The sequence below is a fragment of the Brachycentrus maculatus genome, unplaced genomic scaffold (assembly GCF_059751285.1).
Source record: "Brachycentrus maculatus isolate JH-2025_06_01 unplaced genomic scaffold, ASM5975128v1 h1tg000274l, whole genome shotgun sequence".
Classification (NCBI taxonomy): Eukaryota; Metazoa; Arthropoda; class Insecta; order Trichoptera; family Brachycentridae; genus Brachycentrus; species Brachycentrus maculatus.
Window position 1 is genome coordinate 95,932 of NW_028281025.1, and position 16,095 is coordinate 112,026.

At 35.5% G+C, this 16,095-nt stretch overlaps 1 protein-coding gene across 1 annotated transcript; it reads left to right on the forward strand.

Moving 5' to 3' along the window:
* Window positions 1-4,376: 4,376 nt before the first annotated feature.
* Window positions 4,377-16,079, forward strand: LOC148305456 (E3 ubiquitin-protein ligase RNF10). The gene is made up of 10 exons (XM_088266657.1): window positions 4,377-4,754; window positions 4,846-5,026; window positions 6,936-7,130; window positions 7,957-8,047; window positions 8,692-8,876; window positions 9,839-10,043; window positions 11,102-11,555; window positions 12,078-12,329; window positions 13,753-14,030; window positions 14,550-16,079. The coding sequence occupies exons 1-10, from the start codon at window positions 4,679-4,681 to the stop codon at window positions 14,814-14,816; spliced, it is 2,184 nt and encodes a 727-aa protein (XP_088122783.1). The 5' UTR covers window positions 4,377-4,678; the 3' UTR covers window positions 14,817-16,079.
* The last annotated feature ends 16 nt before the right edge of the window (window positions 16,080-16,095 follow it).

A 16,095-nucleotide genomic window follows, 5' to 3' on the forward strand; every position in this document is an offset into this window, starting at 1 on the left:
TTAACGGTGATTATATCATAGAATTTCCTGTAGAGGAAATTAATTTGAATGGTAGTGTAGGTATATATTGTGGAACTCAATCTGAAATCGAACATTGAGTTTACTTGTTGTTCTAATCGTACTTATTTATATTTTTATTTTCATGAAGTTTCAGTTTTTCACGAAGCCCTAGGGAGGCGAAAGAGTTGTCACCAAAATAATGATATACATTTAACGTCAAATCGATGTTTGATTTCAAATAAAAATTATTTTTATCAATTTTTGTGTAAGAAAACATTGATTATAATTTGTTATCATTTTTTATGTTGTTAATAGATTTATTTTTGGAAAAAGCTCTACAATGTAAAATGAGGAATTTAGTGTAAATCGTTAATTTGTTGTATTCTTTCAAATATTTTCATTAAATTGATCCATCTCCGTCGAGACAATTATTTTCATTCATAACTATTAATTTTACCAAACTGACAACGTTTTGATAATTAATGTGCTGTAATTTGTTAAGATTACTTGTTAACAAAGGTACACGAAGTGCTGAAACAAAGATTATAAATTCCGGAATATTGAAAGTACCGCTTGACACACCAAAGCATGTGAGACTTTCATTAACGGCTCCAGAGCGTCCATTTCCTGCCCCACGGCACAAAGGTTCAGAGCTTCCGGTGCCTGAAACTGCCTGAAACCTGAAACCACCGGCCTTGAAGTGATGGCTGCCTCTATTTGTAACACCTTTGCTGTGAGAATTTCCCCCTTGTAAAATCGCCCGGAACGAATGACTCAATGTGCGCTAAATACTTCGCTCCAAACGACATAATTGCCTGGCTTTTTAAAGATGAATTGACCTTGGACATTCGTGAACATGGTTTGTATTTTTATGTATCTCAAATGTATGAATTTGATAAATCGTAAATTTATGATAAAATTCAAAATGTACATTATTTTGCCATATCGTTCACTCCTTTCCACAACGTCATATTTTAAAAAACTTGATTTTTCAGGAGATCGTTTTTAATGTTTAAGAATATAATGAAATGTAATAAAAATAAATATCAAGCCATTTATTAAACTTTTTACTGTGCAACAGATCTTTTTAGGTAAAACCTGAAGGTTTTTTCTCCAATTGAAAAATATTTTGGATATTTAAAAAAATAATTACAATACCTTTTCTTCAAAACGCAAAAACAACACTTTGTGCCCTGTAGCAGGTAAATATTACGTTTAAAATATGCCGCTTTTTCTGGGATTCGATACATTTTCTGGGCATTTCAAAAACATGCACAGCTAAAAATTGAATAAAGTTGTTGAAAGGAGTGAGCGATATGGTATATGTTATTCAGATAATTGCAAACACCTAAGAAAATTTTGAAAATTTTACCTAAAAATTCAATTATCGTAAAAATTTTATTTTTGTTTTCTTTCTACTAATTACGCAAGGGGAATGCGGCTGTCCAAACTTAAAACACAGTAAGGGACATTTTTTTGCATTTTTAAACTAAGTAGAATCTACTTAGTCCAAAAATGCACAAAAAACGTACTACCAAAAAAATGTCCCTTACTGTGTTTTGAGTTTGGACATGGTACCGAATGGTATATAATACATTGAAACATAGTACAGACATCTTCTTACCAATATATTTAAATGACTTTCTAAGTGACGTCATTGAAAATATATTTCTAAGCATCTCGTTATGAACTTTTTAGTCAAAGACAAGCAAAAAATTAACGAATAACTAATCTTCTTTGTTTTAGTAAAATTAATAAAAACTCACAACCACAAAGAAGACCAGTGATTCCTAACGTGGACGATATTGCCCCCTCCCTCAGTAGTACGCTATTGTAGACACTTCAGGGTTATATTTTTCAAGAAAATATGAAAAGACGTCAACGAAGAAGTAAGCAACTGTAAATACAACATCTCTTACAAAACAACTGGTTCAAAAAGGTTGGAAATCCCTGACTAACGAGGTCAGTTATCCATTCGATTTATCCGAAATTCTAAAACAATATTCACAACATTGTCTCTAGTGAAGTTCTAGTGATTCAAGAACAAGGTTTCTAAATTGGTTCATATATATAGAACTTCCAAGAATTTGAGTAGTGTGGTTGTCAATAATGGGTAGAATTGGTGAATGTTACACGTGTGTAAAGTGATCACTCAAACCAACCTACGGTCGTCAACCCCGTAAATGCCCAGACTTCCATATTCTTCTTCATCTTTGATGAGATGTCAAAAAATAATACTAAAACAATATATTTATCTCGTTTTTGCTCATTCGCTTAGCAGTCATAACATTGGATCAGACCGACTGCGATCATGATGAGCATTAATTACTGGTTTGCAAGATTTTTAAGCCTCATCCAACCCAGAGAAATAGGTTAAAAGTTAATAAAGTGAAAATTTGTGTTGACTCGATTGGTTATCGAACCCAGGACATTGCCATTTTACTTGTTAAACACTATATAATGGGATCAAATGCTATATTCAATTTTTCTAACCCTTATCCGCACCCAATGGTGCATAGGGCACTGTATCGTATTGACGCAATTTTATCTCGGTCGTTACTTAACATACATGAACCAAGGTGATCATTCCTGCGCGTCTGGGACCAGACCAGGGTAATATTAAATAAATATCAGTGTGTAAAATCACTAATGTTTTTTTTCACCCCCCCCCCCCCCCTGGGAATCGAACCCGGGACCGATACGCACTGTCGATAAAATTAAGAAAGGTGTGTTGACATGGTTTGAACGTGTGGAACGTAGGGAAAGAACGGTTAAACAAATTTATGAGGCAAATGAAGTTGGAAAAAAAGCAGAGAAAGACCGAGGAAAACTTGGCACAATCAGATATGTCAAATCTTGAAAACGGTCGGGTAAGAAATAATCGGCGGGTATGTATGAGGAGATGCATGAATGTGAACGAGGCGAATAATGTTTGGAAATACAGGGTGGTGTGGCGTTCTATTCTCTCTGCCTACCCCTTCGGGGAAGCGGCGTGATGGTTAGTCAGTATGTTAGTCAATTATCAAAGGAAAAAATTGAAATTAACATTTCTAAATAACCGATACTCGGCAGCAGACAAATATGGTATTAGTAGCATGGAGGTTGCGGAAAACCCTAACTAACAATTTAATTTGGCACTACAGGTGTTGACCGTACATATCCAGACTAACGCTGCTGCCCTAAACATTGCCGCAACTGCCTGTTCCTGTTCTCCTAATACCACTGGACAGCCTCTGTGCACCATTTCATACCATACCTACATATACCATACAAATAGAAGGTACGTACAGCAACTTGATATTATTATTCGTGAAGGTTTCTACGAAACAACTTTATTAGTTTTAGCCGATACAACTCACCCCGTTTATATTTTTAATGGCACAACTTACAAACGTTCTTCAAAACAGGTTCAAAATCAAATTAATTAATAAAAAATGTAAATTAAACATTTTTCATAACAACAATAATATATGTATTTTCCATAAATTCAGACAATTTTCCAATATTACTAATTAGATATATTGATTCATAGCGTAAGTTTCGTAGCGTAAGTCAAATAACGAGAAAATCAAAAACGAAATAAAAATAATGAATTACATATGGTTTTTTGACATCTCAACATAGATGAAGAAGAATATGGAAGTGTGGGCAATTACAGGGGTTTAAGTGATTATTTTATACACGTGTAACATTCACTAATTCTACACATGATTGACAACCACACTACTCAATTTTCGATATATTATAGTCGATATAATTTATTATAACCCCTAGATATATTAATCAAAATCGTGACACAGTTCATGTGAATTCACTACCGACATCTATGTTGGTATTGGGAAAGATTTTATTAAGCAAAGACTCTTTCTATTTGTATGTTAGTGTGAATCTTGGATTAAATTCACATTCTTGAGCCCCGCCCGAAAACATGATTTTAATTTATTTAATGATAGGAAAAGTTCGTTTGATAATTGTGGGATTTATAAATAAAATGCCTTCAAATTGGTTAAGAATCATGTTATATTCTTTTTATTTGGCTTTTGTATTCGTATTTTTAAGTTTATATTTATAAATATGTTTATAATTTTGTTACTAGTTTGAAAACATCATTTTTTAAATGTATTAAAGAGAAAGTGTAGCATAAAGTATAAATAAATCAATTCAATATCTAGAATCATGAACATTTTACCTTGCTCTGATATATTTATATGTACATATTTATTATTTCCAAAATTAACTTTGTTCTAAAACTTCTTTCTTATATGTCACGCGTTTTGTGTGTTAATTGTGAGATTTTTTAGTATCATAAATGAACATTATTTTCTCTTTGAACGGAAGTGCGCAGCTGAACAAAACGAAAGTGTGTTCATAATGTCACGCTGTCAAAAAATATTTCAGTCGCCATAGTTGGGGCGATACGATTCTGGTGGTTCGTTTTGTGAATTCGTCGTTATCGACGACAGGGAGTCTCCTGCTCCCGAAGGCTTTTGCTTTTAGTTTCCCTCACCTCAAACTAATACCCTGTCACATTTTAAGATCATCAGGAAGCTGATATTTTTTCTTTTAGACCTTTTATAAACATGGCTTGCTAAAATGAAGGGTCTGAAGGTGATTTCGGTTACTCCATGCGGAGAGGCTTTCTCCAGGGTAGGCGGAACTGAAGTTGACGTTATTTATAATGGAAAAGAAATCGAACAGTCGTTCGTCTCAGTCGCAGACGAAGAATCAAAGTATTGATTCTAAAAAAACACAAGGTAATTCTGGCGCATTACGTGTATTACGAAACGTGGTTAGGTAAATAATCCACCGCATTGTTTTCACAATATTTTTGTTTTGTATGTTTAGATGCTTTCGCCGTTAGCAAACCATGGCCTCGATCAAATAAGAAGCGCGAATCTCCCAGCAATGTTTCGAGGAGCGACACGACCCGCAAGCCTCCGCCGCAGAAGAGCAAATCTTTTGACAAGCGCCCGAAACCGAGAGGAGGGTATAACGGAAGTGCAATGGGTGGAAAGCAGGATGCCTGGTGAGCAGATATGATCACTATAAAAAAAACTAGATTCAAACTGCCATATTTTTGTATTGCACAATAATTTGGACAATGTTGAAACTCTTATCAGTTTTGTTATTGACCTTAGTTCGCTAAATGAAAACCAGGTTTAGATATTATCTCTGTGCTTATGCTTTATCGCTAAATTATTAAATTTCATAATATTATTTTTATATACAGAATCCCTAGAAATAAAATTACTCAAATATGCTACTTACTAAACTATCCGATGACAGCATTCAGCCTATTTTAAACACGTCCTGTGTATTGAACACGGCTTCCGTATCCATCAAATATTATAGCCGCGTATTGAATGTCTGAATATTTTATAAACCGCCTCAATACTTCTTGGTGGTCTCGCTCAGCGGTCATCTGGGATATGAGACAATTGGCTTACAATTTGCTGTCCTGGGCCGAGTTAAAAGCAAAATTTAATGTGGACCCTGTTCATAAAATAAACGACGATAGTGTCAAAAATTAGCAGTATTTTTTTATAAGGATAAATTTTTTTTTTTTTTTTTAATTAATGTAGTTTAGTAACAAAATCACATATTTCAGGCACAGACACTAAAGAAATTTAAAGCCCAAAACAATTTTTAACCAATACTGACGAATCAACAGTCTGTACGGCCCCTAAGATAGCCAATTAACTGTTAGATAACTGATAAGAATTACTGAGAATCAATATATCGACTGGTATGCTTTGGCAAACTCGCGGCCGTCAATATACCGACGACGACGCCGATTTATTTTTGCGGTTAAACTGAGAGCAATAATATTCACAAATAAAAAAAAATTAACAAGTCTATTTGGTCAAAAACAGTTATTCACTATTATTATTATCATGGCAGCGCGCTATCAGTTGAAATTAATAGCAATGTACGCAATACTTAGTATTGAATATAGTGGACAACTTGAGTTTTCGGAGCTACTGTCACTTTTAGTTTGTATTCTTCTTGATGCATCGTTATTTCAGATGCATCATTATTTTTTTATATTTTCATTGTTTCACGAGCATTGGGTTATCAAACATATTTGAACTGGAAGCAATAATATTTACAAATAAACAAATCTTAACTAATTTTTAGTGATCCTTAAAAATATAATTTTTTTAAATCTATCGTTTTCGCCCTTACTGTATTTACTGAATTTGAAAAGGACCTTTTTTGCAAAAAAGTCTTTTGAAATTTTAGCCTACATGTAAAAAAAAATTCTAGCACAAAAACAAACAACCAAGAGATGAAAATGATTCCATACAAAATCCATTTAAATCCTTTATCTTTTAAATGGGAGGTGCTCAGCATTATAATGCACATTGTATTATATCGACATGCCCTACGTAAAGTGCTCTAACTACGTTTTTGTCAATTTTGAGATATTTGGTGTACGTTATCAACAGACCATTATCTACAAATATAAATAAACAAAAAATACATATAAAATTACGCCTAGTTTTCAGGCGTATAAGACGCCATCTACATCGAATTTTCGTAATGAACTGAACTCCTAAAACGCTAACTACTTAATTTTGACAAAGCATAAAGTTTTAAAACGATTTAATAGATTATTTTATCGTGTTTTTGAATGTATAATACTAGTTTAAAATTTCAGATAAAACCGTTAATTAATAACAAAAAAATACGTTGAAAAAATCTTCTAAGCTCTCTCCTGTAAAGTAACAGATTTGCAGATAGAGCACTTAACGTAGGGGTCGTCTATATAATGTACATTCTGCATCTTTTTTTATGTATTTTTTTTTTAATTGTTCTTAAAGCCTATTACTATAAAGAGAAGAAGTAAAAATGATTCAGCCCACCATTATTTTTTAATTACAAATATAGAAATAAAATGTATTTAACAAACATGATCATGTGAATGCTTCTAGGCTAGAAGGAGAGGGGAGCGAAGTAGGGTCAGTTTTTCTGCCTGGCAGCAAGAAGCAAAACTTGAATCATTTGCTGAACTTCCAGTACACTTCGCGGGAGTCCCCCGGGAGCACCGCAGGAGGGGGGCGGAAGGCCCACGGACTCGTCTACACCAACACGCACAAGCACAGCAAGGAACTCTTCTTGCAGAGCAAGTTAGTGACCTGTTATATTTAAAATACGTTACTTGTGTTGTTACATTTACAATGGATAAATATCACGATGTGTGATTATTGGCTAACAAATTAATATGAAAAATCACAAGACTATCGGTGGCATTCTGATTGAAATATGTAGAGAAATAAGGGATATATGAAGGTTTAAACTTTATATCTTTTAATAAAATGAAAAACGTGTGTTCGCATACGTCATCTAACATTTTATGATGTCATATGGTTTATAGAGCTGTAATAGTAGTAGTGTTTATTTAGCACTACACTATCATTTGTGTACAATCCTTTATAGGTTGAGTATGTTAAATAAGATATTCCTCCCGTCTGACAAAGATCCATTATTGTATCGACAGGCGCCAGTTGGGTAGACGCTCATCTGCGTAACTGGCGTCACAGGTTCGATTTTCACCAATTGCAAAATAAATTCAAGAAAAATTTATTTTAGTGGGTCTGGGTGTTTGTGATGTGTTTTTCACAATTACCTTCTCTATCATTACCATACTACCTGCAGACAAACCTGTAAAAGAGGTTTTGCGGGTTATTCCTTTTAAAAAATATTGTTTAGTGTTTTTACCTTGTTGCAAAAACAACACTTTCTGCCCTGTAGCGGGTTAATATTAAGTTAAAAATATGCCTCTTTTGCTCGGATATACTACATTTTCTGGGCATTCGGAAAACATGCACAACTGGAAATTGTCAATTTTTGATTTATGAGGTTTTCGAAAGCAGTGAGCGATATGATCCAATATTTTTGTTGTGTTGTTTTTATTAGAGATGTTTACATTATAATAGTGTTTTATTATTTCAGTTGTCAATTTGTTGTGAAAGCTGATGGCAATTACTTGGCTCATCTGGTGGATCCGGATATTCCTGTTAACTGGGATCTTGTGGAACAAATTGTGAGTTCACATTTTTAACAGACACACATATTATTCTGTCCTTTATAAAAAGAAAAAAAGTATATACATATAAAATGAAAAAAATCTGTTTCATCCTAACGAAATTATAGTATTTTTCTGTAAGTAAATTTAAATTAAATGAAATAAATGACCCTTATATATTGCACTTATGTTGATAAATAAACGGTTTTAACATTCTCTCGACATCAGACTTGTAAACTTTAGAAGTGACAGACTTTGTAAATCTAATGATGAAACTGTTTGTTGCGTGATTAATCTAAGCAGCTTGGAAGTATCTCCATGTTATTTAATTTACGTTTTTTTTCTTGAAGACAAAATAGAAAATAGTAAATATCTTAGTAATCTTAATAAAAATAAACTCCGATGCGACATCCATATTGCCGCCTTTTACACATGCGCTTTACTTCGCAAATAATATTATTTGTGTAGCACGGAGATGTGCTCGTTGTCAAAAGTGTGTGCACACCTCATCGTACTGTTAGGCAATGGTACTTTTTTTATACTGTTCGCACCCTACCCTTATTTTGAATGGCATATGTAGCTTTTCTGAAACATGTCACCAACTTACATATAAGGACACCTTGTACTGCTTTCCGGTAATGAGTTTACCCGTTGTTGGATAGAATGTGCGCGTGTGGGAGCCGCTCACGTGCCCCATCTGCTTGGGAGAGACGGTGGCGGGGCGCATCACCCGCTGCGGGCACAGCTACTGCTGGCCGTGCCTGCTGCACTACTTCGCCCTGTCCGAGGAGTCCAGCCGCCCGTGCCCCATCTGCTTCCAGCCCATTGACAAGAGGCACCTTCGAAGGTATACTTTGCACTGTTTATGTGGAAATCCAAATATGTCTGCTCGGTCATCTATTGGCCCCTTACAAATACAAACCTCTTGCAGATTTGTCATGCATTATCGTAGATTATATACAGAGAGGAACCTCGATAAAACAAACCTCTTAAGGTTAAAAAAAAAAACAGCATATCGAGTGATTTGTTTTATCGACGTTCACTTGTTCAAGCAAATCACCAACTTTATCAACAATCTTGTTTATTTTGGTTTCTCGGTATGCATGATTTATTGATTTTAAAATTGTTGCCACTAAATTATGTCCCTTTTTTTTCTTTTTGTTTCTGTAAAGTGATCTTTCAATTACTCTTAATTAACTTGATTACAACAATCATATGGGGGGGGGCTATCTTGTTGAGTAAAAGCAAGGTAATCAGTTCTGCACGTCAGATACGAAGTCTAGGGTGATATGAAAAATATATTTAAAGGATAAATCACTTACAATACCTTTTTCCATTTACAAATTGAAATATGGTGATATTTCAAAATATATTTGTATTTTTTGTTGACCAAATGACAGAATTTGTTAATGGAATTGGTAACATAAATCAATTTTATCATTTATTTTGGACAACAACAAAAATTAACCACTTCACAGTAATTTTGTAAAAAAAAATCATTTGCAGAGGCCATAATTTTGTAATATTTGTTGATTTGATTAATTATCTAATAATATGTTTTGTTCAGCTATTTTCGGTTTAAACTTTTTAGATTCTAGTATTTTATTGATTCCATGAAATGTTTAATAATGTAAAAGGGCTTATTGACTAAGAACGAAGTCTCAATATTCACAGTTTTACTATTTGTGATCTCTTCTTGGAACGTAACCCCTCCAAATTCAATATTCAGACATCTTGCTAAATTAATTTGTTCCAAATTCACAGTAGACAAGATCTCGCTGTAAATAATTTTAAATCTTTTTGTACCAGTGTCCAAGGTGTCTGGCAAGACAGTATTCCCGTGGATGGGGAGCTGAGCTTGCGGCTGATGAGGCGTGCGCAAGGCAGTACCCTGGTGGAACCGGCTCCGCCCCTGGAAGATGGAGTAACCCAAGAGAGGAACACTCTACTATCCGTATCGGAGAAGCAGCAGACTACGCTGTTCTCCAAGCTCCTCACGGCCAACCAGAAGGAGGTGAGTTTGGACTCAATCTAAACTAACTTTTAAAAGTATGTTTTATTTATTATTATTGTTCTGTTAGTTTTTTCTTTATAAATAAGATTCTAATGTTAATTTCAATTCTTATGAATTGTAAACGTTATTTTTTTGTGTTGTCTTATATTGACACTTGTGACCAAAGCTTTTTTTTTTAAATTAAAAGTCCCGGAACTTAATACATGTCAAGCTTTTTATTTAAAAAAATATATTCAAATATCATTTAAACATTCATTACGATATCATATTTTATTATTTTGACTACTTATATACATTTAGATTGTTATTACGTAAGCACAGACATTGTTTCGTCTAATTGATTTTGAAAATTAAAATTAAAATTATCCATGAAAAAAGGTGCAGGAATGCCGTTACACCGCGTTACATGGAGTGAGAAAATAACCCTGCTTATGGCTATTGTTTTTCTTTTGTAATAATAAAGTATGTTTCATGAAATTTTGTTGAATTGTTTTCTAAATTTTTATCATCAGACTTTTCAAATATTTCCATAAAAATTGTTTGGTTTTAAAGAATGGGAAAATTCTAATTATTATTGTTCAAAGTAATGACGTTTTTCTGTACCTACTAATTGTATTTATATTTATGTATTAAATGTTAAATCAAACACTGATTTTTTGAGTCTACTAAGTTGTATTTTATTGTTAAAAAAACCCTTAAAAACAATTTTTGATAATTGTTTCGCCCAGTTATGGCATTTTCAAATGAATGTCATTCATTTTAAGACAAAAGGGTTTCCTGCACATAGTAATAGAGGGGACAATCGAGGGAATAAACGCCAGATCACGCCCACGCTGCGAATACCTAAGCGACTTATACGAGGACATGGGCTGCTCGACGTATGAGGAGCTGAAGAGGGTTTCGGAAAACAGACTAGAATGGCGAAGTAGATGTCATCTGTTGCTGCAGACCAATCCGCGGGATTGAGACCAGAGAGAGAGAGAGACCTAAAAAATCAGTGTTTGGAGTTTTACAAATTGATAGCCAAATCTATAAATAATGTATTTGTGTGTTTCTAGGTTATGGACATCATCAATCGAGAGAGGAAAGAGTTATCGACTCAACTGGCTGTAGAATCGGACAATCCTGAATACTGCTTTATTCAGGAAGCCCTTAATCAACTACAGAATAGGGAGAGCTCTCTTCTCTCCATGCAATCCGCCATCACACTGGATGCATCGAAAGGAGAAGCCAAACCTGTCCAACAACCGTCAGAGGCTGTCGAGGCCGATACTTCCGGAGGCTTATCCTTCATCCATCTGATGGAAGACTTAAAAGTGAATCAGCCAGATGAGGAGGCAACTGGTGCCTCGCGTACTGCATCGTCCTTGAATCCCGATGCTCCAGAGTTTCAAATACCATCGTCTGAACCTGATCCCAAAGAGCCTTCACCGCCCGACACACCTTCGGCAGTTCCCAAAGCTCAACAGAACACGGAAGAAGATAAATCCAAGTTCTTCTACTTTTACCAAGGTATTTTTTCTTTCATATTCTTTTACAATAATTAAAATATAATAGGCATGTTTATTTAGTATATCATTGAGTGGCTGTAGACATGACACTCACATTTTTGGGTCTTGCATCGAAACTGCCGAATAATCTATGGTTGCACCCACAGTCATACGTCAGGATATTTTGTTTTGAATTAAGCGTCTACTCAATTTTATCATAATTAACATCCCAACGACCTAAAATATGTCCCTAAAAACAGAAAAGCATGGATTCTGTATTCTTATTCTTCTTATTCAAACCCTTATCCGCACCCGATGGTGAATAGGGCACTGCATCATATAAAAGCAGTCTTGATTCTTTATCACATGAAGGAAAGGTGATCAGCCCTCCGCTTCAGGTACCAGTCCAGGGTAATATTGAACTGCTTTTATATTGCCAAGCATTTTCCTCAATGGTCGAACTCGACATGCACTGTCTGCAACTTGCTACTGTACTTTGGCATTCCGGCGCGTCACGTTTGATAACGTGAATGTGTGATTCCAGCGTCGGATGGTCAGGCGGTGTTCCTGGAGGGGCTGGAGGTGCGCATGCTGGAGGTGTCGTGGGGCGGGCTGGGGCTGGCGCCGCGCACGCTGGCCGGCCGCGTGCTGCGGCGCAGCTCGGGCTCGGTGGTGGAGGAGGCGCGGCGCCGCCTGCGCTGCCTGCGCCACCTGCCCACGCACTGCCCCTACGACGTCGTGCAGCTGGACCTGCGCCCGCCGCACATCTCCGCCGACACGCTGCACGCATTCAAAGGTGACCATTTTTTTATACAGTAGTGACCTCTAATCCAAACATGCCCCGGAACTAAATGATTAGGCTTTTTATGTGACAAAATACGCATTTCTTAAGGAATTACTAATGCTTAACCCTTTCAGGACCACTGGTTACTGCTGCTAACCACAAATTTAAAATAAATTGTCTAAGTGCCTACAGGTTTCTAGTTAAAACCATAGTGCAATATGTGTTGCCTATGTAACAGAAATAGTGCTTGTATAGATTTCATGTTGGTATCATTGTCTCGGAGCTTATTTCAGACTATTTATTGTGGCAATGTGCACATGTCGGGATATTTATAGGTTATCTGTATCTTAGTTTATCAATTTTGTAAGGTTATTGAACAAAATAAACAAAATGACAAATGAGTTATAGTCAGAATAATATTAAAAATAAGTAGTGTTATATATTACCTCATATTTTCAAGAATAAATGCTTTTATTTATACATAAAATATGGTCTTTGTTGCTAACTACCAGGCACACAATGTGTATTTTTAGTTTTGTTGAGGGATAAATATTGTATCAATCTGTGTGCACAATTTTCAGTAAATTTTCAGTTGCTGCATACACTTATTTGTAAATAATTTCTAGAAATAAATATGTGTTAAGTAAAATATTTTTTATTCTGTCCTCAAAGGGTTAAAGGAGTGAAAATAGGTACATATTGTCAAATCAATTAAAAAATAAATTAAATATTTATTAAATACAGTACACTTTTTATTTAATCTTCTTCATGAGCCCTTTGTCCTTCACTGCTGGATATAGGCCTCTTCCGTATGTTTCCATTATTTTTCCCGCAAAGGCAAAAAAAAAGAAATTCTCTAATGTTTTTATATGAATATTATATACCAATCTCTTTGTTACCATATGTACATAATTATCAAATCCCGTCGCCAGCGGTCCGCAGACGTAAAAAATACCTGTCTGAAATGTGATAATGATTATGACAAAATAAAATTAAATTTACATCATAAAAAAAAAAACTCTGGGTTCGCGTGTTTGCGGAAAGTCTCCAAATTTTCCACATGGAATATCTCAACACTGTTATTGGACGATATGTTTGCATTTTCCTTCTGATAAAAAATAAGTATAATATAATATTATTATTATTATTATAGTGTCGGGTTGTGGTCCTGTGGTTAGTGTCGCGGACTCTTAAGTCGAAGTTTCTCGGTTCGAACCCCTCTACCGCAATTTGATACCTATTTCTAATAATGAGCCGCTTAGGCTCACATAAATAGTGCGAAATTGAAATATTTGTGTTAATAATAAAAACACAAATATTTCTCTTTTATTTAAAAAAATAATAATATATATAAAAAATAAGAGTTCTCCACATTCCTAAAATGATTGGACAGTTATCACGCAAAACGAAGTGCTATTAACATGTTGTGTTGCAGGGGAGCTGGAGGAGCGTCGTCGCCAGCTAGCCCGCAAGGTGCGCGAGGAGCGGCGCCGCGAGCGCGTGATCTCGCAGCGGGAGCGTGCGCTGCTGGGCGGCGGGGGGCCCGGCCTGCGCCTGGCGCTGGACTCGGAGACGCACTTCCCCGCGTGCCAGGCGCCCCCCGCCGGGGACGGCCACTTCCCCTGCCCGCCGGGCCGCCACACCGACGAGGAGGACTGCCCCACCACCTCCTCCTCCCTCAGCGAGCACTCTGCCGGCCTGTCCTTTGCTAAGGTAAAATTATCCTTTTTCTGGGTGGTCCAATAAAGCCCTTTTCCAATGTTACCTTTTATGTAAATTCTTTGCCGGTAAAAAAATAAATAAAATTCCAATTTTTAATATAAATGTTGCTAAGTAATTCTGCACTACTTATGCCGTAAAAAAATACACGGATTATTTTTTAATTATTTTATATCTTCGTAAAAAGCACTAAATATACATTTTACTTTACTAAGGCATTGTTTGTAGGAAATGCTTAAAAACATCTTTTACATACTGTTGGTAGATAGCGGGAAACGCTTATAAGTGTTCTATTTACTTTCTTTTGGATGTCTCGAGACGTCAAAAAACATTGTACATATCAGAATTGGTTTTGTGGTTACTTGTGATTAGTATACTAATCCTAATTAGTATACTAATTAGTGCGGGGTTGGTGAAATACACCGCCCGACAACAATGTATTAACATTTTCCTGTTTGGACTTACGAACCAGCAAATGCAAGAAATTAAGCTATTATCATATCTTGTGTTTAGATGGCTTCTGGATCTGGGACCTGGAAGATCAGGCCGTCTCCGCAGGCACAGGAACCGGTGCAGCGCCCGACCCGCGGATATGACTCCGAGGGCAGCGATGGCGAGGGTGCACACGCCCCTGCTTTCAATGTCAGCCTCAGTGATGCCATTTCTGCAGCCCTTCTGAACGCCACCCCATCTGCCCACCAGAAACCAGCAGAAGGAAAGCAGAAGAAAAAACAAAAGGCAAAAGTCCTATTCAGCACGGGAATTCAACGTCACACTTAATTTTTATTATTAAAAGTCCATTTCAAATGTATACCGGTGAATTTAGTAAAATATTTTTTTTAAAACAACTTATACGTTGTTTAGAAATTCTAATAGTTGCCGTATTTACTTGGCCGATCAGTTCATCCGTAGGGATTCACTATTTTATTCTTGACTAATATTTCCTTGATGGGATATGGCTACCATTGTTGGCAGGTGCTTATAGCTTGCCTCCAAGAACCTCGATTATGTGGCTTCTTATTCCACGAAGTCAAGACAATAATGGCTTCATGTGACGATTTTTCAAGACAGTCCAACTCTTAAGTTTCGAAGCCAATAGCTTCCCCCACCACTCATACTAGATCGAGTTGTCTATTGGCCTATTGTAAACACGCATATTTTTGTCAGTTAGCAGCACAGTCCATTCCTAATCACACGTGAGTCTGTCATCTCTCACCAGGCATTATAAAATGAATAGATAATATCAAAATAACATTTGCAATAGGACCTTTCGTGAACTGGCTATGCTACTGGCTTATGTGTGAACGAAACATCCTGGAATATTTTTTTTTTCAGTGTAAGTTAGCCTTGCAATTGTCTGCGTGTAAATGCATTGTGGGAATTCATATAAAATGTTGTGTCTCATAAACCCTTTATCCGCTGGCAATTCAACCACTTTACCATCAGCTAGGCTTATTTAGCCTTTTTATAAGACCCTCATTTACCTTATTTATACTAGCTAAACTTGCATATGCAAACATACAGCAAAACTTTCTACCAACCTATTCAAAACATGAATACCTCTTGAGCGTTATGATTCACTTGTGGAATTCACTGTGAGTAATGACCACCCTAAATATCAAAGTCTTGAAAGATGAATTCTAATTTACAATTTAGACTATTTTCTACCACATCCAACATTATTTGTTGGAAATTTTACTAGGTATATTGAGTTAAAAGTGAAAAAAATCCAGTCTAAATTTATATGTATACTGAAAAAATTACCCCGTATGACATAAGATTTTTAGTTCAATTCTTTTTTATCGTATTGCTTGTGTTTTTATTAAGCGAAAGCATCATTTACTTTTTTTATGGAGTTGATAAATATTAAAATGATGTTATTTTACATAAAATTTTAAGGGCAATTTTTTATTTATTTTTTTAGTATTTAAAACATTCTTATTTCGTGAAGGCGAAATCCTGGTGGGATATTTAAATCCTCCACACTAAAAAAATATTTTAGTTTTCTGCCATTACTCTTTATTTTTTAAACTTTCTTCAAAACATTTATAAAACGCTT